Source organism: Balaenoptera physalus, assembly GCF_965194825.1.
Source record: "Balaenoptera physalus genome assembly, chromosome: 16".
Classification (NCBI taxonomy): Eukaryota; Metazoa; Chordata; class Mammalia; order Artiodactyla; family Balaenopteridae; genus Balaenoptera; species Balaenoptera physalus.
In genome coordinates, this window is record NC_138898.1 from 24,350,449 (window position 1) to 24,376,435 (window position 25,987).

The 25,987-nt window shown below is 45.4% G+C and overlaps 1 protein-coding gene and 1 long non-coding RNA gene across 9 annotated transcripts in view; both read left to right on the plus strand.

Annotated features, from left to right (window-relative positions):
* The first annotated feature begins 88 nt into the window (after positions 1-88).
* On the plus strand, positions 89-9,585 carry LOC309645390. Its single transcript, XR_014254857.1, has 2 exons — positions 89-7,626; positions 9,267-9,585. It is a non-coding gene; the product is annotated as an uncharacterized lncRNA (long non-coding RNA).
* A 7,628-nt stretch (positions 9,586-17,213) lies between these two features.
* Positions 17,214-25,987, plus strand: part of GSS (glutathione synthetase) — a 37,969-nt gene continuing 29,195 nt past the window's right edge. For 3 of the 8 annotated variants that reach the window (XM_082430248.1, XM_082430244.1, XM_082430249.1), the window contains exons 1-2: positions 17,214-17,367; positions 20,068-20,202. In XM_082430248.1, the coding sequence (XP_082286374.1) occupies positions 20,074-20,202 (129 nt within the window). In that variant the 5' untranslated portion in view covers positions 17,214-17,367; positions 20,068-20,073. Of the gene's footprint in view, positions 17,368-18,098; positions 18,168-19,072; positions 19,178-20,067; positions 20,203-20,989; positions 21,068-25,987 lie in introns of all 8 variants that reach the window. The other 5 variants (XM_082430246.1, XM_082430251.1, XM_082430247.1 and 2 more) reach the window with 5 other exon arrangements.

Here is a 25,987-nt window from a genome sequence, read left to right on the forward strand (position 1 = left end):
GTGTCACAGCCCCCCCGGCCTGGCCACAGGACACAAAAGGCAAATTCCCTTTTATCTCCACCAGCACAGCCCCTGGGCTATTTTTACCTCCTATTGTCAGGGGATCACAAAGGCAGAGAGAGACACTCACTCCACTCAGAGGTTGAGATTCAGACCGACAGGGGCAGGGACAAGGCAGTGAGAGATTTGGGAAGACTGAGGTGCTGGGAGAGAGGAACTGAGTCACAGGGAGTCTGATACACCCAGAAAAAGGTCCACACCCCCAGAAGTGGAGAGCAAGGAGATTCAGGGAGGGCGACCACAAAATGCGCTCTGGGACTATTTGGTCCAATCCTCTTTACACATCCAGAGAAACTGAGGCCCAGGGAAAGGAAAGCGCTAGCCAAACCTCACAGATAAACAGTGGCAGAGACCAAGTCAAAAAGAGAAGCAGACACACTAAGGCATCTCTCTCCAGGCACCTGGATGCTGTCTCTTCCCCACTCCCCCTCACCTCTATCCCCAGTTCTCTGAGGTACCCTGGGGAAATTACACAAGAAGAAAACCAGACCTAGGACCATAGGCATAAAGGAATAATTTGGCTGAAGAGGAAGCAAACTGAGGAAATTTAGACCAATCAGGAGCCCCCTTCATAATGACATTTAAGATTCACAGGAAGCCAAGTTCCCACTCTTAGCCCCCTCCTGCACCCTACTCACAGCAGGGGTTTGGGGTGCTGACACTCGGTCTGCCTTCAGAATGTGTCAGGGCACTTCCAGGCTCTCCTTTTCTGTCACCCCATTCAGGCCCTGGTGATGCCACAGAATTCTGGAGTCAGAATATCAAAAGATCCTGGAACCTTCGACACTGGACACAAAGAGGTCCAGAGCTAGGATTCCAGCCAGACATTAGGCTGAGCTCACAAAGAGAAATCCTCTGCACCAACGGGCTACCAATTCCAAATATACAGACATATCTATAGTCTATAGGAATAATTTCAAAGATACATTTTCAACCATAAATAGTTCAAAACAGGCAAAACTAACGAATGATGATAAAGTGAAAGAGTGGTCCTTTGAGGGAAAGTAATGACGAGAGGAGGCACAAGAGAAGCTTCTGGAATGCAGGAAACACTCTATATACTGAGCTGGGCTGTGGTTACACAGGTGTGTTCACTTTGTAAAACTAATCGTGCTATACGCTTAAGATGTATGCACGTCACGGTATGTATATTACATGAAAACTGTTAAAAATGCATGGCCAGGGGCTTCCCTGGTGGTGCAGTGGTTGAGAGTCTGCCTGCTAATGCAGGGGACACGGGTTCGAGCCCTGGTCTGGGAGGATCCCACATGCCGCAGAGCGGCTGAGCCCGTGAGCCACAACTACTGAGCCTGCGCATCTGGAGCCTGTGCTCCGCAACAGGAGAGGCCACGATAGTGAGAGGCCCGCGCACCGCGATGAAGAGTGGCCCCCGCTTGCCGCAACTAGAGAAAGCCCTAGCACAGAAACGAAGACCCAACATAGCAATCAATCAATCAATCAATAAATCTTTAAAAAGAAAAAAAAAAAAGAACCAACACCTATCAAACTCCTTTTAAAAAAAAATTGCATGGCCAAATTTGGCAATATCTATCAAAATTACAAATGCCCAGACCCTTTTAGTAATTTATCCTACAGATATTTCCCCATGTTACAAAATGATACAGGTCTCCTTTGGGTGGACATTTAGATTGTTCTCTTTTTGCCATTAAAATCAGGGCTGCGGTGAATATTCTTGTACAGTCTGAAGAATTTTCACAAAGTAAACACACTCTGTTCAAGAACCTAAAATTACCAGCATCCCCATCAACCCTCTTTCAGTTACCACTCCCTCACCTACTATCCTGACTTCTAATATCACAGATTGTTTTGAAATTTATATGAATGGAGTCCTACATTATGTATTCCTTTTTTTTTTCTCTCCACGTCATATTTGTGACAACATCATTCTGTTTTAATTCTCTTCATAGAACTTAGATTGTTTCTTCCCTGCCCCCGCCTCCCACCCACACCCACACCCAGTAAAGGGCAAGAGCTTGGTCTAGGCCCCCTAGCACCTTGCAGAGTAGCTGCACATAGTAGAAAGTCAATAAATATCTATGAAGTAAGAGAATGAAGCAAACTTGATTGATAGTTCAGATTAGAGTTTTAATCTCCATATGGGGTCAGAGGCTAAGGAGCTGGGCTTGAGCAATTTATAGAAAGCCCAGAGGGTAGGGAAAACTCTGCTCCTGTTCAAAGATGCTCAGAAAGCAGGGCTTTGTGCCTAAGGCCCAAGCAATAGAGCTGGCCTGGAGAATCAGAATCTCTAACGAGCCTAGCCTATACCAAATATAATGTGGGTCCGAATTCTAGAATTACCTGCTCAGTGTAGAAACCTGGGGCTGAAAAACCAACCCAAAGAAGTGGGTCTAGAACTGCTCTGTAAGTTCGCTTCTACTACACCGGACACACCTTCCTCCTGAGATGAGCTCACAGACAAACATGACAAAGCAGTGAGGAAACCCAAGATGCACCTGAGAGATGCAACAAATGCTACAATCTGCAAGGACTTAAGGTTCCAACTTTAAACACCTGAAGAGCCATGCTGGAACAGAGGGAGCCTGTGTGATTTGTGTGGCCCCAAGAGCAGAACAACAGTGCAGTTACAAGGAAGCAGAGTTTGAAGATACACACAAAAAAGGACTTTTTCACACTTGGAGCCAATCAGCAATGGAAGAGTCTACCTTGGAAGAAAATGAGCCTGCCAAAAGCAAGGAAGAATCAAGTAGAGACTGCACAGGGCTTGAGGCTTTGGAATGGATGACCTCAGAGGTCTACTCCAACCTCAGGATTCCAGGATTCCAGGATTTTAGACCCTCTGGAAGCTTTGTTTCTTAACAACGACCCTCAACCCAACAAACCCACCCACTGCATAGCCAGTATAGACAGCCCAAAGTCTTTCTTCCTGCCTTCTCTTCCCAATGTTATAAGTACAGAGACAAGACATATATGCACCTCAGTTTTAGATTGCTGGGGTGTTAGAACCCAGGGTCATTAGAACCCTGAAGTGCTAGAATCCTGGGGCAAAAGACTTGAAGCAAATATGACAAAATGTACACTGGTTTGTTATTATTTGTACTTCCCTGTATCTTTTACATTTGTCCCTCCTTTGGGTTTTTTTGTTTGTTGTTGTTTTATTTTTTATTTTTATTTTTTAAGATTTTTTTTGATGTGGACCATTTTTAAAGTCTTTTATTGAATTTGTTACAATATTGCTTCCGTTTTATGTCTTGGTTTTTTGGCTGCGAGGCATGTGGGATCTTAGCTCCCTGACCAGGGATCGAACACACACCCCCTGCATTGGAAGGCAAAGTCTTAACCACTGGACCGCCAGGGAAGTCCCCTGTTGTTTTTTTAAATTAAAGACTCCTAGGGCATTAGGAATCAGGAGCATCAGGGCTAGAGGGCTGGAAGGGAAATCAGCTTAGCTAAGGACACCAAGACCCTGATGGGGACAGAGGGAAGCCCAGGCCAGACTCCAGGATCCCACTCCGAAGGCAAGCTCTCTACCCCTGCACATGAAAACTGGGAAAGGAGAAAGCAACTTCAGGCAGGACCAGCATGAGGGCAGCTGGGCCACCTGCAGCCTGGCCTGCAGTGTGTCCACCCTCCTGGGCTAGAGGGACTCTCCCTGGAAATCACTCAAAGAAACACCATCTTCAAGGGACTTAGGGTACTGACAGCCCCAGAAAAGGCTGTCGGGGAGGGCTGGACCTCAGGCTTTCTAGTCTGTGTCTCCAGGCCCCCAGACCCAGGTGGCCCTGAATAGGTCTAACACTGCCCTCAAAAACTGATATGCTGTCCGCCAGCCCCCACTTACACTAGGGAACCTTGGGCCTGGCTAAGAAGAGAGTTGGAGGGGAGAAGCAGGAGTCAGGGAAGAGAGTAAAGTGGCCAAAGATAGAGATTGGAAGTCTTAGTATGTAGGGCGCTAGAGCCAAGCTGGGCACCAGGGTCTAGGTGTCCCCAGTTCCTCTCCTCCAAAGACCTCAGATCAGCAGTGGCCAAGAGTCCTGGAACCCACAGCTTAGTAGCAGCCAGACTGATGAGGCAAAGCCCAAAAGGGGCATAGTACCTCTGGCGTCTCCTCTTCCAGCCCAAAATGCCAGTAGAGGAGCTGAGTATTGGGGAAAGCAAGGGCAGGCAGGTAGGCAGAGGGGATGTAATTTGGGAGCCACCCCAGCCCCAAATATATCTGCCAGCAATGCACCCCAGTGCCTGGAAGTCCTTCTTTGGATAAAGACATTGAAGGACTCTGTGAAGGAGGGAGGGACACATGAATTCAATTCAATATGCATCTGACAGCTTCTCTTATGTGGCCAGGATGGGAACACAACACTCATTGTCCAGGGAAAAAAATGATGCTCAAGGAGGATATCAGAATGGAGGAGTCTGAAGGATAAAAGATTGTGGCATGTGCTATGAAGGCACCACACAAAGTAGTGTTGTGGAGGGTAACGGGGGTGTAACTCTATTCGGGTTAGTCAGAGAGGGCCTCTCTGAGGAGGTGACATTTAAGGCAAGACCTGAAGGATAAGAGCGAGCCGGTTAGGTGAAGGGCTGGGGGAAGGATATTCCAACCAGGAGGAACAGTAAATACAAAAGCCGTGAGGCAGAGCATAGCTTGGTGTGTCTGAGGCCCTGTCACAGTGCTAGTGCCGCTGGGGTAGGAAGGTGGGGAAAGTTTTGCAAGGTGAGGTTAGACAGGTAGGCAGGGGCTGGGTCACCGGGACTCTTGTGGGACCTTATTCCAAGTGCAACGGGGAGCTGTTAGGGCAGGAGAGTAAGTGGTGAAGGTTAATAATGATCACTCTGGCTGCCGTATAGAGAATGGACCGGAAGGAGCAAGAGATGCCACAGGCAGACCAGTGAGGAGGCTGTGGCCGTCCAGGGAGAGGCACTGAAGGCAGAGGACAGGGGACGGAGAGCATGAACCTAAACTCCAAGCCCAGGGCAGCCACACGGGCGTAAAGGGAGGTGAGGCTGGACGGAGCCGTTGGGACTGGGTTGTGAAGGGCTTCAAAAGCCAGATTAGGATTTGGTTCTTTATCCTGCAGGAGTTGGGGAGCCATCAAAGGCATTTTTAATTTATTTTTTTCATCAAAGAGCTCGGAGCAAGGGCATTTGACAGTGTGTTCAGATTTATGTGTTCACAAGAGCCCCATGACAGCTGGTGTGGAGGATGGACTGCAGGGGCGAGACCGGGGCAGGAAGACTTAGGAGGCGGCTGCCATAAGGGTCTAAATGCGAGGTGGTGAGGCCCAAAGAGGGGCCTCCACCCTGGCACCCCGGGGGGGTGCCCCTGCTCGTCCAAGGCTTGTCCCCCTCCTGGGGCCGTGGGCAGCTGCAGAGGGCCCGAGTGGGCCCCGGCTCTGATGCTTCAAGCAGAAAATAGGATGAGGGCAGCCAAAAGGCATCAGGGCTGTTTATCCGGTGGAGAGACGCCTCAGCATGGATTTATGGCTGAAAGGTTACTGGGGGGAGGGGATGGGGGGACCAGCTGTCCCCCATCCTCACAAAGGGCAAACAAAGGAGGAGACTATGGCCTCCACTGCAGCAAGAGGGAGAGAGGTTAGACACATGAGGAATATGTCCTGACAGGCATCAGAGGATGAAAGGGCCCTTCAGGGATCATGCAAACCAACTCTCTCATTGGGTGGCTGGGGAAACGGAGGCACAGAGGAAGAAGCAGGTCTGTGCCCAAGGTCACATACTGAATTAAAGCTACAACTAGACACAGCAGCACAACGTCTTCCTTTCAAAGATCTCGGGAGTCTCCCAGAGCACTCCCCAAAACATGTTCCTTCAACTGCCTCGGAAGAATCTGGGATGTGGCTCTCCCAGAGAGAAATGTGCTTGTGTAGCCCTCCCAGAGCCCCAACCAATCTCCGTGTTTATGGCGTTTGGTAGGAGCTTCCTGTATCTCTCAAGGGTCTTGGTCTTTCTGTGTTACTCTGTCTCTCTCTGCCCTCCGAGACTCTGTTTCTTTGTCTTGGCCCCTGACTCAGTCTCTGTAGAGCTGAGCTAGGCTGGACCAATCTCCCACCCCCAGGGGGCCCTCACTGGTAAAGTACCCCCACGTAGACAACGCTTGGGCCCAGTGCCCAGGCTGGAACAGGTGACAGCAGCTGTGGATCTATCTATAGCTCCCTTGCCCTTCAATTGTTCCCAACTTCAAACAATGGTTGGGCCCTGGATTAGAGGCACCCCCCAGCAGCCCTGCTGAAATGGATCCCGGGGGCAGGGGATGAAGCTCACGAGGGCCACACTGTGATCTCTCGTGTCTACTTCTGTCTGGATCTCCATGTTCCTACCTATAGCTCTGGGCTCTAAGGCCTTCCAGCTCAGAGGCTCAGTGAGTAAAGGACCGGTGGATAAGGGACAGGGTGTGTGTGAACAGCAGACGGTATACAGGCATGTGAGTGACACGTGGGTTTCCCTCCTCCTACCTTGGTTGACAGACACTCGTGGGCACTGGGATGCCAGTTCCATGAGGGCAGAGACCTAGTCTTTTTTATTTTTTGCTGCAGACCAGCCTGAGCCTGGCCATGGCACGTGTTCAATATATAGTACGTCTCTGACCTTGGCCCTTAGGAAGAGCAAGGGTGTGCTGTGTAGTGACATGACATAAGTGTGAGCAGAAGTACGGAGCAGTGATGAAGAATACCTTATCTAACATCAGACTGCCTGGGACTGAATCCTGGCTCTGCCAATTACCAGCCATGAAATCGTGGAAAATCACTTAACCTCTTAACAATGGAGATTCGTACAAAGTACCCACCACATAGGATTCTGATGAGCACTATATGGGTTAAAACATCTGAAGTGCTTAGAACAGTGCCTGGCACATAGCGGAGACTCATGATGTAACGTGGGTTTCCCTCATATTATATTATTATTTATATTACTGTTGTTACTTTCAAGATATCTCATTAAATGAAAAAAGTGAGGAGCAGAGAGGAATAGGTGGCTGGAGGCTAGGAAAGGGACAGACTGATATCTTTTCCTTGTGTATCCTTTTATACCTTTGAATTTTGAATCATGTCTATGTATTACCTATTTCTTAAGTGTTTGCTAAATGAATAAAGGTCGCTTCCAACATATCGACCCTTGAAAAAGCAAGCCCCTACTCTGTGCCAGTGGGGAGGGCCTGGAGGAGGGCGGGTCCTCAGGGTGTGGGCTCAGTGCCCTCAGTCCTGGGTCTGAGTCCCTGGGACACCCTCTGTCCTCCAACCCAAAGGTGGACAAGATGTATCCATGCGAAATCATCCCAGAGCAAACTGTAAGCCAGAAGGAAGGCTTCCCAGTTTCTAGGCCAAGCAGCAGGGGTGGAGGGGGCAGTGGAAAAAGGCTCCTGCCCTCTTCCCTGGCCCCGGCCCCCAACACTTCAGCCCAAGCTATTCTTAGAACCCAGATAATGCCAGCAGTTGCTGCTGCTCATATCAACTTCCAGAACCACCCGGTCCTGGGAGGCCCAGTGCTGCCCCCACCCCCAGAACGCTGGCCTCTCTGCAAGGTATGGGCGTCCTGCTCGCTCTGTCCACCGTATCCCGCAGGCCACTGCAGGTAGGTAAGAAGACTGGGTGATGGGCTCCTCCAAGACTTCCCTTGCCAGGCAGCTGAGTGGAAATAGGAAGGGCTAAAGGACACCCTAGGGTATGGGCTGACCCCTGGAGGTCACCATCCAGATAGTCTGACCCGACCTCAGCCTCCAAACTATGCTCAGAATATGAATGAAAGGGCTGGGGGCTCCGGACATGGGTTAGTCTGGGGAGCTGGGGTGGGGGAGAGTGGAAACAGCAGAGGGAAGAAAGCCTGGGAGGGTCAGTGTATGGGGGAGGGAGGATGCTAAAAAAAAGGAGGAAGAGATGGCAGAAGAGGGTCTGATAGCTCTGGCTCCAGAGTCAGACTGTCCAGCTCTGCCCCTTACGTGCTATGTGACCTTGACCTTTTCCTGTCGGAGCTTCCATTTCCATCATAAAATGGGCATAACCTTATTCCATTGGGCTGTGAAGCAGAGTCAAGGAAATAATGTATGTAAAGAGCTTAGCCTGTGCCTGATATATACAAGCCCTATGTAAATGTCTGACAACATTATCGTTGACTCCGTTTGAGCAGGCAGTGGTTCTTTTTTAGCTTTGCACCTGCAGGGACTAGGCTGGGCACGTGTTAGACTGCCTCTTTGAGTCCTTGCTCTGCCATTTACAAGCTAAGTGACCCTGAGCTAGTTACTTAACCTCTCTGAGCCTTGGGTCCTTCTCTGCAAAATGGATATACGAAGAGTACCTGCCTTATAATGTTGCTGAGAGATATAACTGAACCAGAGTGCTTAGCCCATGGTAAGAGATCAACAGTGTGAACACGCCAGCCCTGTGGTGATGTGTATGTTGGGGTAGTCTGGCGGGGAGGCCTTGGGTCTGCCACTCTGGGGATGGAATTTGAGGTACTGCCCAGGGCAGCCAACATTCTGGAAGAGACATCCTTGTGGGCATACCACGTGGAAGAAAAGTCCCAGGGTCTTATAAGACCACAGCCACCCCACTGCCAAAATCCTGTGCCAAAGCCTTGGCCCTGCCTGGGGTCTCAGGATCAAGACAGGCTTGTCCCAGCCTATGTCAGCTTCCCATTTCGTTGAATTCAACAGACACTCTCTGATGCCACCCAGACTGGGACTGGTTCTAGGCTTGCTCCTAAGGAGGATTCTGTCTGGTAGAGTGGCGATGGGGGAAGAACTCTCAGAAGACCAGTTAGAGGTAGAGTGGGACAGTGGGGTGAGGTTGTGTCTCTGCCCTTATGATCATGGTCAGTCAGCTTGGTAGGTGAAGGGCAGAGAGAGGCTCAATGAGTTAGGATTGGAAACCAACCCAAACGGTCTACCCTGGGTATCTTGAGGTGTGCAGGGTGACCCTGCGCTCTCCCACATCTCAGGGTATACTGCAAACCTCTCTGCGAATCTGCACTTTGCTAACTTAAGGGTGAGAGGTCTCCTTGAGCACAGCCCTCAGGGTTTTTTTTTTAATGGGTTGAAAATGTTGTTATTACAAATATCTCTATTTTCCTACCTAATTCTTTGGGCCTTAAATTTCATTTTCCAATCATTTTCCAATTGAAATTTTTGAGATAATTGTATAGTCACAAGAATTTATAAGAAATAATACAGGACTTCCCTGGTGGCACAGTGGTTAAGAATCCACCTGCCAATGCAGGGGACAAGGGTTCGAGCCCTGGTCCGGGAAGATCCCACATGCTGCGGAGCCACTAAGGCCATGCACCACAACTACTGAGCCTGCGCTCTAGAGCCCGCGAGCCACAGCTACTGAACCCACGCACCACAACTACTGAAGCCCGTGCGCCTAGAGCCCGTGTTCCGCAACAAGAGAAGCCACCGCAATGAGAAGCCCACGCACAACAAGAGAAGAGTAACCCCCGCTCGCCGCAGCTAGAGAAAGCCCGCACACAGCAATGAAGACCCAATGCAGCCAAAAATAACTAAATAAAATAAATGTATAACAGCAACAAAAGAAAGTGTAAACTGGAATCACCCTATATTTAAAAAAAAAAAAAAAAAAAAAGAACCATCTTCCCCAGGGGCCTCTCACTCTGCTCCCTGCTGCCTTCTCCATGCCAGGCCCAGTGGATATTGTGACTTGTGTTTCTCACCTACCCAAGCCTGGGCAAGCTTCTCCTTTCTTTGCTGTCCTGGGTTTAGCTGAGCCAGGCTAACAATACAGCACAGTGCTTAAGAGTTCTGGAGTCAGACTGCTTGGGTACAAACCTTCAGTTACTCTGTCCCTTTGATCCTCTGTTCCTCACCTATAAAGCAGGAATAATAACAGCACCTACTCCACAGGGAATTAAATAATACCTATAAAAAGAAAAAGGTACAATGCCTCGCATATGTGTTCAATACACAATCCTTACTATTATTTTTCTTATTATCATTATCATCATCCCCAAACTCAGTGAATAAATAAGGGAAATACAGGGACTTCCCTGGTGGTCCAGTGGTAAAGATTCTGAGCTTCCACTGCAGGGGGCACACGTCCAATCCCTGGTCGGGGAACAAAGATCCTGCATGCCATGAGGTGCAGCCAAAAAATAATAAAAATTAAAAACAAACAAAACAAAACAAAACAAAAAACCAAGGGAAATACATACCACCAATACAGAGACCATGAGAAGGTCCTCAAGAAAGGGTCATTCCTAAGACTGTGGGACCCCATTCTCATCATTACACAATTCCCTTCTGGCTTCTCTCTAGCTCCCTCCCTTCTTGGGGAAAGTGTGGGGAGATGGAAGCGCAAGACTATAGCCTCTCCCTGGGGTAAGGCTCCCATTGCTGGTTTCAAGGTGACAACTGCCTTTCCCCATAGATATAGAGTCGTTGGTCTCACCCAGTGCTTCCTAGTTCCAGGGTCTCCCTACACACAGCTGGCAGTCTAGGCCCAGAGCCCCGCCATCCTCTAGCCACAGGCAGAACAGAGGGTCATCTCCTCATCAAAGAGCTGAATCCATTCTACTTTCATGCCATCCATCCAACCATGCAAATATTTACTGAAAAATAAACTTTGCTATTAATCTGGGAAATCCTAATGAGATATCATTTCGCACCCACTAGCCTGGCAAAATCAAAAAAGCCCAACAATACTGAGTCTTGGTGAGGATGCCGAATAAGGGCAATTCTATTACATTGCTGGCAGGAGTGCAAATTTGTAAAACCACTTATGAGAGTAATTTTGTATTATCTAGTAAATCTGAATATGCCCATGACCTTCAACATACTGCACAAGGAGGCACATATTAGACTGTTTACCCTTTGTAACAGCAAAATAGTAGAGACAACCCCAAAGGATCATTCATAGGAGAAAAGGTAAATGAAACGTGGTATTTTTATGCAATGAAACCTATAGAGCAGTGAAAACAAATTAACTAGTTACTCTTATCAACATGGATGAATCTCCCAACATAAGGCTGAATGAGAAAAACAAGCTGCACAAGAACACACGTTACCATTTAAAGTCCCCCAATCAGGAAAAACAGTATCATATTTTTTTTAGAAACACACACCTAGTAAAAGGACTAAAAATGCATAGGACCTACCTCACACCATATACAAAAATTAACTAAAAATGAATCAAAGACCTAAATGTAACAGCAAAACCCATAAATCTCACAGAAAAAGACAGATGTAAGTCTTCATGATTTTGGATTAGGCAATGGTTTCGTAGATATGACACTCTAAACATAAGCAACCTAAGAAAAAAAATAGATGAATTAGATTACATCAAAATTAAAAACATTTGTGCTTCAAAGGACACTATCAAGGGGTGGGATAGGGAGGGTGGGAGGGAGACGCAAGAGGCAGGGGATATGGGCATGTATGTATACGTATAGCTGATTCACTTTGTTATACAGCAGCAACTAACACAACAATGTAAAGCAATTATACTCCAATAAAGATGTTAAAAAAAACCATTTCTTCAATATAAAGAGGCTGCATAAAATATAGAGATATTTACCAAAAAAAAAAAAAAAAAGACAACATCAAGAAACTGAAAAGAAAACCCACAGAATGGGAGAAAATATTTGCAAATCATATATCTGATAAGGGTCTGGTATCCAGAATATATAAAGAATTCTTAAAACTCAATAATATTTTTGCCCTTAAGATGGGTAAAAGGTTTTAATAGACATTTCTCCAAAGGATATATACAAATGGCCAATAAGCACACGAAAACACGCTCAATATCATTAGTCATTAGGGAAATGCACATTGAAACCATAATGAGATACCACTTCACACCCATTAGGATGGTCATAATCAAAGAGATAAGTGTTGGTGAGGATGTAAAAATTGAAACTCTCATACATTGCTTGTGGGAATGGAAAATAGTGCAGCCACTTTAGAAAACAGTCTGGCAGTTCCTCAAAAAGTTAAACATAGAGTTACCATACGACCCACCAAGTCCACTTATATAACCAAGAGAATTGAAAACATATATCCACACAAAAACTTGTTCATAGCAGCATTATTTATAATAGCAAAAAGCAGAAACAACCCAAATGTCCACAAGTGATGGATGAACAAAACGTGCCGTATTCACACAATGGAATACCATACCATAAAAAGGAATGAAACATTGATTCATACCACAACATGGATGAACCTTGAAAACATTATGGTAAGTGAAGGAAGCCAGACACAAAAGACCACATACAGGATTCCATTTATAGAAAATGTCCAGAATAGGCAAATCCATAGAGACAGAAAGCAGATTAGTGATTGCCGGGGCTGGAGAGAGGGAGGAATGGGGGAGTGACTGATAATGAGTATAGGGTTCCTTTTGGGGGTGAAAATGTTCTAGAATTAGATAGTGGTGATGGTTGCGCAATCTTGTGAACGCACTAAAAGCCACTAAATTATACACTTAAAAAGGTTGAATTTTATGGTATATGAATACAAAATGGCATAGAATAATAAACACCAAATTCAGAAGACTCTTAACTTCACCAGGGGTTGGGGAGATGCAGTTGTAGAGGGGCACACAGGGGGCCTTCAGCTGTATTAGCAGTTTTTATGTCACAAGCGGAGTGGTGGGTATATGGGTGTCTGTTATACTAACCTTTATACTTTTCTCAATGTTTTTATAATAAATAAAATTTAAAAGCATTTACCGAGTGTCAAGTAGGACCAGGCACTGGGCTATCTGGGTGGTATAATGATGAGTAAAATTGGATCTCATCCTGCCCAAAAGGAAGTAGATAAAGATAAGTAGTGGGACTTCCCTGGTGGTCCAGTGGTTAAGAATCCGTCTTGTAATGCAGGGGATGCCAGTTCGATCCCTGGTCAGGGAACTAAGATCCCACATGCCACAGAGCAACTAAGCCCTCGCACCGCAAATACTGAGCCCACGTGCCACAACTACAGAGCCCACGCCCTCTGGAGCCCGCAGGCCACAACTAGAGAGACCGTGCCCCACAACTAGAGAGCCCACATGCTCTGGAGCTCCCGAGCCACAACTAGAAAGAAGCCCGTGCACCACAACGAAGAGCCCGAGCGCCGCAATGAAAGATCCCGTGTGCCGCAACTAAGACCCGATGCAGCCAATAAATAAATAAATATTTTTTTTTTTGAAAACCAACAGATAAGTAGTAAGCAGAAAAGAGGGGCTATAAGTAAGTCATCGCTCCTTTCTGGGCTCCTGTTTCCTTATGGATGAAATGAGAGCTGGACTAGAAGCTTGTTGGTAGAAAGTCTCTGAGGGTCCTGGGGGCTGAGGAGTGTCTCCCCTTTATCAGCCCACAGCTTCAAGAATTCATCATGCACAATGAGCACACAGGCCCTAGAGTCAGTCCTGGTGCCATCAATCACCCCAAGTGGGCCTAAGGCAAAGCCCAACTGAGTCTGTTTCTTCTCAGTAAAATAGAGACAGTAACTTCTCCCTCCCAGGATTACTGGGGCGTGTAAATGAGATAACACATGTAAAGTGTCCAGGACAGGCCTGGTACACAGTAAATCCTCAACACATGGAAGAGTCCTCCCTTTGATTCCAAAGGCATTTCCTGAGCAGCATGGCTGGGCCAGGCCTGTGGTAGGTAGGGGCTGGAAGACACAGGAATTCCACTCTGAACGGCCAAGCAGTGGCCCCCAGTCAGGTGTGGAGACAGCCTCATAATTCCAGGCAGAGTGATGTCATTGCTAAAAAGAGACAGCAGCCACGTGCACAAATGCAGACCTCCGTGCAATGCAGACCCTGGGACGACACAGATGTCCCAGTCAAGAGGCCCAGTCTAGGCTTGGCCAGAGGCCCTTACAGGGGGAAAGGCAACATACAAAGAGATTGGCCTCCATTCACACTGCAGTGCAGCCCTCCTTGCCTTTTTTTTAAACTAATTCAGACTCAAATGTTCCCACAAACCCAACAGAGTTTGCAATGGATTCAGAAATCAGCTTTGGGAAGCCTGAGCTTGTGGCACATCCCAAGGTACATGTGTAGGTGCACAATGGCTAAGAGTGTAAAGCTGCATAATCTTCAGCAAGTCAGGGCATCTCTTCAAGCCTCCAAGTCCCCAGCTGTAAAATGGACATGATAACAGTACTCACCTCATAGGTTTGTGGTGAAAGTGAGATAACAACTGTAAAGCCAGCAGCCAAGTACCCGGCACTTAACGAGCAGATCAAATAAAGATTAGTTATTGTGAGAAAAAAACCAAAAAACAGATTCCATTTTGAAAGTGAGGGAAGTGGGATTCAGAGAGGTGAGAAGTCTTGCCCATAGTCACACTGATAGTTTGTGGAGTCAGGATTTGAACTCAGGTCGGAGACATCAAAGGCTCAAGGCATCATAAACTCGCTCTGCTCCAAAATCTTCAGCAGGTTCCCTGATGTCCACTAAAGGGAATCTATCCTTGCCATGCAGGGAGGAACCAGCAAAGGCTTGAGGCCAGAAAGACCTCGGGCAAGTTCCCTAATCCTGGGTTCCTTGATCTGGGATCCCTGAGTAGGCCTGAAGAGGTCTCTGAATTCCTTCACATGGTCTGCTAAAAGTTTGTGTCTAATGGAGATTCTCAAAGGAGCCTATGGCCTCAAAAGTAACAAACGACCGACTTGACCTCACTTCCCATGTTTTCTTATCCACCCAATGGAGATACAGTACCCACCTGGAAAGGCTATGAGGGGATCAAATGAGATAGTTTATGAGAAGCACCTGAAACATCCCAAGCTTTCACCTAATGTTGGTTTCCTTCCCTTCCTCCCTCCCCAGCTTATTTCCATCAGTCGGCAAATATTATTGAGTATCTACTATTGCAGGTGCTGGGGGTAAAGTGGTGACCAAGACAGATATTGCCCCTGTTTTCATGGAGCTCACATTCTAGTGGAGGGAAATACATAAAATTAATTATTTCAGATACTAATAAGTGTTATGTAGAAAATACACAGGAAAATGTGATACAGGCTGATCAGGTGGGGATGTCATCTGAGGAGGAAACATCTGAATGACAAGAAGGAGCCACTTATGCCAAGATTTCGAGGAAAAGCATCTGGGCAGAGGGAGCAAGAAAGGCAAAGCCTTGCCGGAAACATCTTTGGCCAAGAGCCCCTCACTTCCAGTCCCACCACAAACTGGATCCCCTTGAACAAGTCACATAACTTCTGAGGCTCAACTGTCACATCTACAAAATGGGAATGAAAATACCTTACCTGCCACAATGTGAGAGGACACAACCAAACGGGTGTTAAGGTCTGGGATCCTCCCCAGATCTCACAAATAGGCACCTGATACACGTCATTTGGCACCCATCTTGGAAGAGGAGAACCTGCACAGAAAACCCTGGGTCATGATTTTTTATTTTTAATTTCATACTGCCCTAGAAATAGCTTCCTTTGTTCCTTGTTAGCCTGGTGGACTTTTTCTGGCACCTGGGGCCTATTATAGTAACTGCTGCTTCAGACTCTCCCTTAGGTACAAAAGCAGACAAAAGAGGGACATCATGAAATCACAGTTGTGGCAATAACCAGACCACCTATCCCTTCCTTCCCACCAACAAGATTGGAAAGCTCAGTCTGTCCTGTAGGTAGAAAATGTACATACTTTATTATTTTTTAAATATTTATGTATTTATTTATTTATTTTGGCTGCGCCAGATCTTAGTTGCAGCACGTGGGATCTTCGTTGTGGCATGTGGGCTTCTTAGTTGTGGCATGCGGGCTTCTTAGTTGAGGCACGCATGCAGGAGGATCTAGTTTCCCGATCAGGGATTGAGCCCGGTTCGCCTGCATTGGGAGCATGCAGTCTTACCCACTGGACCACCAGGGAAGTCCCACATACTTTATTTAAGGAGTTGGAAACATCCTGTCCCCTGGATTGGGCCGCTGATTTATAATCAGTCAGAGTTCTCTCTCCTAAATATCTCTTTAATCTGTCCCCTTCTCTCCATCTTCTTGGCCCCGCCTCATCATCTCACACCTTAACTACCTCTGAGATCTCTCTCTGGCCTTGGTCTCCCCACTTACAAACCATTTGCCATGCTGTAACCAGCACCTAACACACCATGTCTCCCTCTTCCTTAATATCCTTAGACAACTCATTGGACAAATGCTAAACTTAACCTAGCATCCAAGGCTCCCTCCCCAAGACTGAGCTCCTAAAAGCCTGCTCCAACCCCCAGACCCTCCTCAGTATCTACACCAAACTCCTCATTGTCTCTAAAACAAGACTAGCCACATTCAGAATTATTTGCCTTTGCTGTTTCTGCTCCTGCTACTTGGTACACTAGCCCCTTTCCTGCCTCTAACCACCCCTACTTCCTTCACTGTTTACACATGCTTACCTGTCCTTCAAGACCCCAAAAGCCTTCCCTACTTCCCCAGAAAAACACTGTTTACCTGTCTACCTTTTAAATCAGATGTGAAAGCCGGGGCTCTGTCTTATTCATGGTTAATTCCCCAGAGCCCAGACTGATAAATTCAGTTTAATTAAAATTCGTATCAGGTGCTTCAGACTGAGAAGAATCCTATCACAATCCAGAAAGAAGGAACAGTTAAAGAACTGGGGAGCTGTCAATGGGTGAGATGGAGGTAGGGATAAAAAAATCTGCATTAAAAAAAAAAAAAAACTGCACCAGATCCTGATGCAAGTGATATTGGACATTTTGTGAAACACTGGATCACCCTCAAACGTTCCTAACTTTAAAACTGCTGGAAAAATGAAATTACTTTCCTTTTGCCATTAAGGCTTTTCCTGCAGCTGTCCCAGGGTTGGAGAAATCGGGTGTTCTTTTCTGGGACGCAGCTGGGTTCCAACACTGGCTCAGCCTTTAACGTGCTATGGGACCCTGCGCTGGGCTCAGCCTTTAACGTGCTATGGGACCCTGCGCTGGGCTCTGTCTCTGTCTCTGGGCATCTATTACCACACCCACTACCACCAACTGTGTGTCCCCAAGGTAGTGACTGTCCCATTCTGAGTATCAGTTTCCCCATCTTGCGTCGGAAGTCAGCAGTTCTGACGCCCTACGAGCTTTAGCTTTGCAAACCCGTAGCTCCCGGCTGACCCAACACGACTCCTCCCTTCCTTCCCAAGGTGCTGTCCCAAAGCTGCCCTCACACGGACCATCCCTTCCCAGCCACCGTCCAGCTCCGCTGCTCTTTAAGCCCTGCCCGGGGCGTGGAGGGGATGGGGTCGCGCAAGCGCGTTGGATCGCATCGAGGCCCCGCCCCCTGAAGCTCCGGTAAAGGCGCGAGGGGGCCTGAGTACGGAGAGCGGCAGGACGACGAGCGAGTAGGTTGGGGCACTGCAACGGCGGCCGGTAAGGGTCATGCTTCTTCGGGAGAAAGGCCATGAGGGAGGGGTCTGTCAGCGATTGGAGCCCTGGAAGCCAGGAGATGTCGCAGCTCATACCCATGGCAGGGACCTGGAAGCTGGTGTCCAGTGAGGGGGTGGGGCTGGTGCTTCTTGATTGCAGATTTCCTAGATCTCCTGACTCCAGATTGTGCTGGTGTCGGGCACTCGGTGCCGATGAGACTAGAGCCGGAGTTTGTTTTTTTTTTAAACAACAAAAGTGGAAGCGATTAGAACCAAACTTTGCCCCGGGTGGGAGCGAGCGGGCCGTGAGGCGGGGCAGGCCTGGGCAGGAGACCGTGTTGTTGCCCCGGGCCTCACGCAGGCATTGGCCTCGCCCTTGGCTTTAAGTCCGACCGGGGTTTTCTTGTGGGCGTGTTAAGGCTTTTGGTGATCTGGCTCCAGTATGTCATTCATTCTTCATTCTTTCATTTAACATTCATTGAATACAGTAGTAGGCGCTGGAGCTAGAGAAGTGATCAAGACACACTATTCCCAATGATACAGGGGAAATTAATGGGCCGTAGAAAGAAGCCCTGGGCGGGGAACAGGGACGGCTTCTGAAACTAAGTCGTGAGCGGTGGTCGGAGTGGTGGGGATTGTCCCAAAGAGAGACGACAGCAAATGCCAAGGCCTGGAAGCGGGAGACTAGCTGGTGTGTCCTGAAGATACATCACTCCGAATCTGTTTCGTGCCTAGGGAAGAGATGGTGGTAGTCGGAACCAGGCCTCCTAACGGTGAAGGTGGAGAGAAATCAAGGAATTCAGAGTAATGTATACTGAGAATCCATAGGATTGGGGGAGAATGGGGTGTAGGAGAGATGTATGTACAAGGCTTGGGTGCCTGGGTCGGGTTCATCAAGAGTAGGAGCAGATTTATGGGGCGACAACAACACATTCTATTCTGGTTCTATGGAGACTCTCAGTAAGCAGTTGGATATTCTCTGTTGAAGGTCAGGAAAAGCACTGCAGTGAAGTTATAGTTTCGAGTGTCATCAGCAAAACAGAAATAAAGCCACAAGAAGGATTGAGACTGTAGAATGAGAAATACAAAGGGCCCAACTAGCACTTGTCATAGTAATTATTTTTGTCTTATCTTTCTTTGCGTCCTCAGTCAGGGTCCTGGCATTAGATGCCAATCAGTGTTTATGCCAGCTAAACAAAAACCCAACAGCAGGTGGAGATGATAGAATCCCAGAGTTGTGAAGAGATGGGGGCCAGTGGAGAGTTTCATTGCTCTAATGTCAGAGTCACAGGTTCTAGTCTTGGCTCTGCCACCAGGCTGCTGGGTGACCTCTGACAAGTCTTCTACCTGTAAAGTGGGTACAGCCAAAAAAGAAGCTCCCATGTATAGAGCTTCAAACACTGCTAAGGAACTACACACAGGTTTTTTTTTCATTTAATCCACATGGTGACCTTATTTATAAAGGAAGTAATTATTATGGATTCAAACCCAGGTCTGACTGACCTCAGAGCTTTGTTCTCTACTATGACTGCCCTTATCTATGTCTCACCTGACAGGGTTGTTGTCAGGACCCTCTTGAAATCACATGCTCATTCTTTCAAAACATTGTGCTGAGGCCGACAGACTATCATTATTGGTCTAGCACCAGTTCTGTCATGGGGAGTGGGGGATGGAGCTGAATGTGACGGAGGTTACTTGTCATTCTCTAGCTCTCTTCCTGGGACCACTGAGCTGGGCAGCCATGTTCTAATGACTGGTGTTTCCAGATTTTTTATCCAGATTTTCTTACACCCCTGGGGCCTGCTGCAAAATCAGTGAGTGTCAAAGTGTGAGTTGGTTCACCCTGTGTGTCTCTGGCAGCCAGTTGGACTCCTCCTATTACATTGGGCACTTGGGTTTCAATTATTTCTATCCTGCTAATATGATTTCTCAAGAATATTTTCTATCTTTTGGTTCTATGATGATAGATGTCCATACAAGGAATGTAATCATTTCCTGCTAGTGAGTTTGCCTCTGGTTAGTATGAGGGAGGAGTTCACCTTATTTGCATTTAATAGTATTCCACAAAGGGCTCCTTTCCCCCACTCCCACATAATTTATTTGAAACCTGCCGACATGGGTTGTTGGAGCTAGAAGGGAAATTAATAATATATTACAGCAGTTCCCGTCCCAGGAAAATTTATTAAACATACAGAGCTTCAGCCCTTCCCTCCCCTCAGACCTCTTGAATCAGAATCTCTAGTAGGGCCCAGGAATCTGTATTCTTTTCCAAGCTCTCCAGAATATTCAGCTGGTTTGGAAACCATGGTCTACCCCAGACCCCTTGTTTCACAGGTAGAGAACCTGCAGCTCTGGGAGGAGAAAGAACTTGCCACGATCACATATGTATTGGTGCCTCTTTCTCCAATGGAAAGCATCGGGCTGGGAGTCCAGAGACCCGAGTTCAAGTCCAGGTTTTACTAGTCATTACCTTGGGCAAGTCATTTCATCTCTCTGAGCCTCCGCTTCCTTACTGTGAGAATAAGGCTGTCATTGGATTAGGACTCAAAAGAAAGAGTGTCAATGGAAATGCTTTGTCAAGCTTTCCATTTTGTGCTCATGGAAATTGTTAAGAACTGCCAGCCAGTGTTCACTCCCCTGTACCACACTGCCAGTTGCTGGGCCCCAGGCCATCTGTCAGCCCTTCTCTCTCCTTCTGTTGCAGGTCAGGATGGCCACCGGCTGGGGGAGCCTCTTGCAGGATGAACAGCAGCTGGAGGAGCTAGCAAGGCAGGCTGTAGACCGGGCCCTGGCAGAGGGAGTGTTGCTGAGGACCTCACAAGAGCCCAGCTCCTCAGATGTAAGCCCCTGACCCCTCTTCACAGCACTGACCACACTGCTTGGATCCTACTAGGCCCCTGCCAGGCTGGAGGCAGCTCCTTTGGATTATCTTTTTTTTCAATAACTAAAATTGATCTCTAGAAGTATGTAAAGTTAAAAAGCACCATGCTAGAGTAATCAAATTTAAGTCTGAGGCTTGAAGTGTGACTTAGGCAGTTACATAGCCTCTCTCAGCTACAGTTTCTTCAAATATAAAAAGGAATAATAATGGGGCCTACATCATGGAGTTGGTAAGAGAATTAGAAGGTAATTCATATGAAGCACCTTGCCCAGTAAACTTATTTTTTAAGGCCCCCTAGTCACACTGCCTTCCCTGTAATTAGTTTGTGGTATATCCTTCCAGGTCTTTCTCTGTGCATTTACATACATATATATGTATATAAAGAAATACAGTTGACCCTTGAACAGTGCTGTGGATAGGGGTGCCAGCCTTCTGCGCAGTTGAAAATCTGCATATAACTTACAGTCGGCCCTCCATGTATGCGGTTCCTCTGTATCAGAGGTTCAGCATCCATGGATTCAACCAACCTCAGATTGCATAGTACTGTAGTATTTACTACTGAAAAAAATCTGCGTATAAGTGGACTTGTGCAGTTCAAACCCACAACTTGTGCAGTTGTTCAAGGGTCAACTGTATATAGTTTTTAAAAGCCAAATTGGATGATATATATTATGCTGTGATATATTTTTGTTTTCTTTTCATTTAACAATCTGTCTTAGAACTCTTTCCAACTCCTTCCATAAAGGTCAGCTTCATTCTGATGCATAGGATTCCAAGTGTGAATGGATCACAGTTTAGCTTTCCTCTACTGACGGCTATTCTGGTGATTTCTAATGTTTTATGACTACAAGTAGCCCTACAGGGAACGTCCACATACATGCCTGTTTGGGCCCCTGTATGAGTGTTTCTCTAAGGTTGATACATAAAAGTAGAACTGCTTAGTCTAAACCACATCTTTAAAAAATCTCATCCTTTAAAAAAGAAAAACTTTTAATTTTGTGACTAAGTAAGACATTTTCAGGCTTCAAAATTCAAAGGGTATAAGAGTTTACAGTTTAACCCTCCCTTCCACATTCCCTAGCCACTCAGTTCTCCCACCCTGAAGGCAACCTGTGTTTTAGTATTGTTTATTCTTTTAGCTAGTTTACTCATAACAAGAAAATACGTATATATTCCTTTTCCCCATTTTTTACACAAAGAAGCATATTAGACAAGCTCTTCTAGCCTTAATATATACCATATGATTATCCACATTAGTAACTAAGCCACAGACTTTTTTTTTAACAAATTTATTTATTTATTTATTTATTTATTTATGGCTGCATTGGTTCTTCGTTGCTGCACGCAGGCTTTCTCTAGTTGCGGTGAGCGGGGGCTACTCTTCGTTGTGGTGCGCGGGTTTCTCATTGTGGTGGCTTCTCTTGTTGCGGAGCATGGGCTCTAGGCTCGTGGGCTTCAGTAGTTGTGGTACACGGGCTCAGTAGTTGTGGCTCACAGGCTCAGTAGTTGTAGCGCACGGGCTTAGTTGCTCCACGGCATGTGGGATCCTCCCAGGCCAGGGGTCGAACCCGTGTCCCCTGCATTGGCAGGTGGATTCTTAACCACTGCACCACCAGGGAAGTCCCAAGCCACATACTTTTTTTAACAAGCCACATACTCTTTGGTCTCTGTGTGCCCAGAACCTAGTTAAGGGCCTGATAGAGAGTTCAAACTCAATAACTGTTTACTGAGGCCCAAGTGAATGAGAATGGCTGTCACCTAAGGTAGGCTGATGCTATAAAAAGTCTGCCTCTGGCTTTGGGAATATAATTGCATGGTTTGTGAACTTCAGATTTTGTGAACTTCTTGTGTGAACCCATCATGAAGCACCTTCCACTCCGAGATTTTATTTCTTCTGTTAATCAATAGGTATTGTGTGCAGGTCCAACACCTTGTCCTTCTGGAAGTCAGTGGAGCCTAGAAAAGGCACAGTCCTCAGTGAGATTTCCAGTCCAGACAAAAAAGACAGGAAGTGTGTGTATGTGTATGTATGTGTGGGGGATTTCATTCCAAATCTTTACCAGGTGCCTGTTCTATGCCCGGCCATTCTAGGCACTGAAGACACAGGTGAGTCAGCCAGAGGCTCTGACCTCTGGAGCTCATGGTCTAGTTGGAGAATGTACCGCAAGACAAAATTAAATAATGTCAGTTCTGGAGACTTCCGTGGTGGTCCACTGGTTAAGACTTCACCCTCCAATGTAGGGGGTATGGGTTCGATCCCTGGTCGGGGAGCTAAGATACCACATGCCTCGTGGCCAAAAAACCAAAACATAAAACAGAAGCAGTATTGTAACAAATTCAATAAAGACTTTAAAAATGGTCCACATCAAAAAAAGTCTTTAAAAAAATAATAATGTCAGTCCTATGAGGAAATATAGGCCACCTGCTACACAATATTAGCTATCATTTATTGAGTATTTACTACCTGCCAGGCACTATTCTAAACATTTTGGAATCTCTAACTCATTTAATTCTCACCACAGCAGAGATGAGGAAACCAAGGCCCAGAGAAGTTAAGTAACTTTCCAGAGGTCATTTAAATGGTGGTATAATTGGCAGAGCCAGAATTCAAATCCAAGGAGTTTACCTCCTGAGTCCATGCTCTGAAATTACATTTTTTACTGCCTCTCCCAGGATACTGTATAGGACACCTGGAAGAAGGATCAATTCATTAATAGTATTTGAACTATATCTTAAAAGACAAATTGCAGAAAGGAACAGCATAGCAGAGGCCCCAAAGAAGGAAAAGGCAAAACATGTTCAAGAGAATGCAGCTGAATGCAGGGGACATAAGTGGATATAGTGGGAAAGAGTCAGGCCAAAGTCAGACAGCCAAGAGGCTTTGGGTACTGGGCAGAAGAAGAGTGTGAACTTTATCCTGTAGATCAGGCCTACAGACCAGCCACGTGCAGATTAAATAGTTGGCTCCTGCAGTGTTTAGAGAGTTAATTTATTTTTTAAAATACATGACCAGGGTACAAAATTCAAAAGGATATTCAGTGTAGAATAAGTCCTTCCTCCAGTAATGGTTTTCCCTCCCCAGAGGCAAGCACTGTTAACAGTTTTTTCACCAGATTGTCTTTAAAAAGTCAGAGCCAACATTTTTTTAAATTGAAGTACAGTTGATTTACAATATTATGTTAGTTTCAGGTGTACAGCATAGTGATTCAGTATTTTTGCAGATTATACTCCATTATAGGTTATTACAAGGGAATGGATATAATTACCTGTGCTATACAGTATATTCTTGTTGCTTATCTATTTTATATATAGTAGTTTGTTTCTGTTAATCCCATACCCCTAATTTGTCCCTCCCCCCTTTGGTAACCACATATAGAAACCCCTTTGTTTTCTATATCTGTGAATCTGTTTTGCATATACATTCATTTGTATTATTTTTTAGATTCTATAAATAAGTGATATGATACAGTATGCTGATATCATACTGACTTATTTCACTAAGCATAATACCCTCCACTTTGTTGCAAATGGCAGAATTTCGTCCTTTTTTATTGCTGAGTAGTATTCCATTGAATATATATACCATGTCTTCTTTATCCGTTCATCTGTTGATGGATACTTAGGTTAATTCCATATCTTGGCTATTATAAATAGTACTGCTGTGAACATTAAGGTGTATGTTTCTGAATTAGTGTTTTCATTTTCTTCGGATATATAGCCAGGAATGGAATTGCTGGATCATATGGTAGTTCTGTTTTCAGTTTTTTGAGTAACCTCCATACTGTTTTCTATACTGGCTGAAACAATTTACATTCCCACCAACAGTGTACAAGGGTTCCCTTTTCTTCACATCCTCTCCAACATTTGTTATTTATAGTCTTTTTGATGATAGCCATTCTGACAGGTGTGAAGTGATATCTCATTGTAGTTTTGATTTGCACTTCTCTAATTAGCAATCTTGAGCATCTTTTCATGTGCCTGTTAGCCATCTGTATGCCTTCTTTGAAGAAATGTCTATTCTGGTTTTCTGCCCATTTTTTGATTGGGTTGTTTGTTTTTTTGATATTGAGTTATATGAGTTGTTTGTATATTTTGGATATTAACCCCGTGTCAGTCGCATCATTTGCAAATATCTTCTACCATTCCGTAGGTTGTCTTTTCGTTTTGTGTTATATCAAAGAGTGTGCCACCTGCATTCTCTTCTAGGAATTTTATGGTTTCAGGTCTTACATGTAGGTTTTTAAACCATTTTGAGTTTATTTTTGAATATGGTATGAGGGAATGTTCTAATCTCATTGTTTTACATTTGGCTGTCCAGTTTTCCCAGCACCACTTATTGAAGAGACCGTCTTTTCTTCATTGCATATTCCTGCTTCCTTTGTGGTAGATTAATTGACCATAGGTGCATGGGTTTATTTCTGGGCTCTGTATTCTGTTCCATTGATCTATGTGTCTGTTTTTGTGCCAATACTATGCTGTTTTGATTACTCTAGCTTTGTAGTATAGTCTGAAGTCTGAGAGGGTTATACCTCCAGCTTTGTTCTTTTTTCTCAGGATTGCTTTGCAATTCAGGGTCTTTTATGGTTCCATATAAATTTTAGGATTATTTGTTCTAGTTCTGTGAAAAATGTCATGGGTGTTTTGATAGGGATTGCATTAAATCTGTAGGTTGCTTTGGGTAGTATGGCCATTTTAACAATATTAATTCTTCCAATCTAAGAGGATGGGCTATCTTTCCATTTCTTTGAATCATCTTCAGTTCCCTTCATCAATGTTTTTATAGTTTTTAGAGTATAAGTCTTTTACCTTTTTGGTTAAATTTATTGCTAGGGATTTTATTTTTTTGAGATTTTGAACAGGATTGTTTTTTACTTTCTCTTTCTGATATTTCATTATTAGTATGTAGAAATGCAACAGATTTCTGTATATTAATCTTGCATCCTGCTATCTTGCTGAATTCATTTATTAGTTCTAATAGTTTTGGGGTGGAGACTTTAGGGTTCTCCATATAGCGTATCATGTCGTCTGCAAATAGTGATACTTTTACCTCTTCACTTCCAATTTGGATACCTTTTATTTCTTTTTCTTGTCTGATGGCTGTGGGTAGGACTTCCAATACTAGGTCAAATAGAAACTGTGAGAGTGGGCATACTTGTTCCTGAATTTAGCAAGAAGGGTTTCAGCTTTTCATTGTTGAGTATTACGTTGGCTGTGGGTCTGTCGTAAATGGCCTTTATTATGTTGAGGTATGTTCCCTGTATACCCACTTTGATGAGTTTTTATCATGAATGGATGTTAAATTTTGTGAAATGCGTTTTCTGTGTCTATTGAGATGGTCATGTGATTTTTATCCTTCCTTTTGTTAATGTAGTGTATCACATTGATTGATTTGTTAATGTAGAACCATCCTTGTGACCCTGGAATAAATCCAGCTTGATCACGGTGTATGATCCTTTTTATGTATTGTTGGATCCAGTTTGATAATATTTTGTTGAGAATTTTTGCATCTATATTCATCAAAGATATTGGCCTGTAATTTTCTTTATTTGTAGTGTCTTTGTCTGGTTTTGGTATCAGTGTAATGGTGGCCTCGTAGAATGAATTTGGGAGTGCTCCCGTCTCTTCAGTTTTTTGGAATAGTTTGAGAAGGATAGATATTTGTTCTTCTTTATATGTTTGGTGGAATTTCCCTGTGAAGCCATCCAGTCCTGGACTTCTGTTTGCTGGGAGTATTTTTATTACA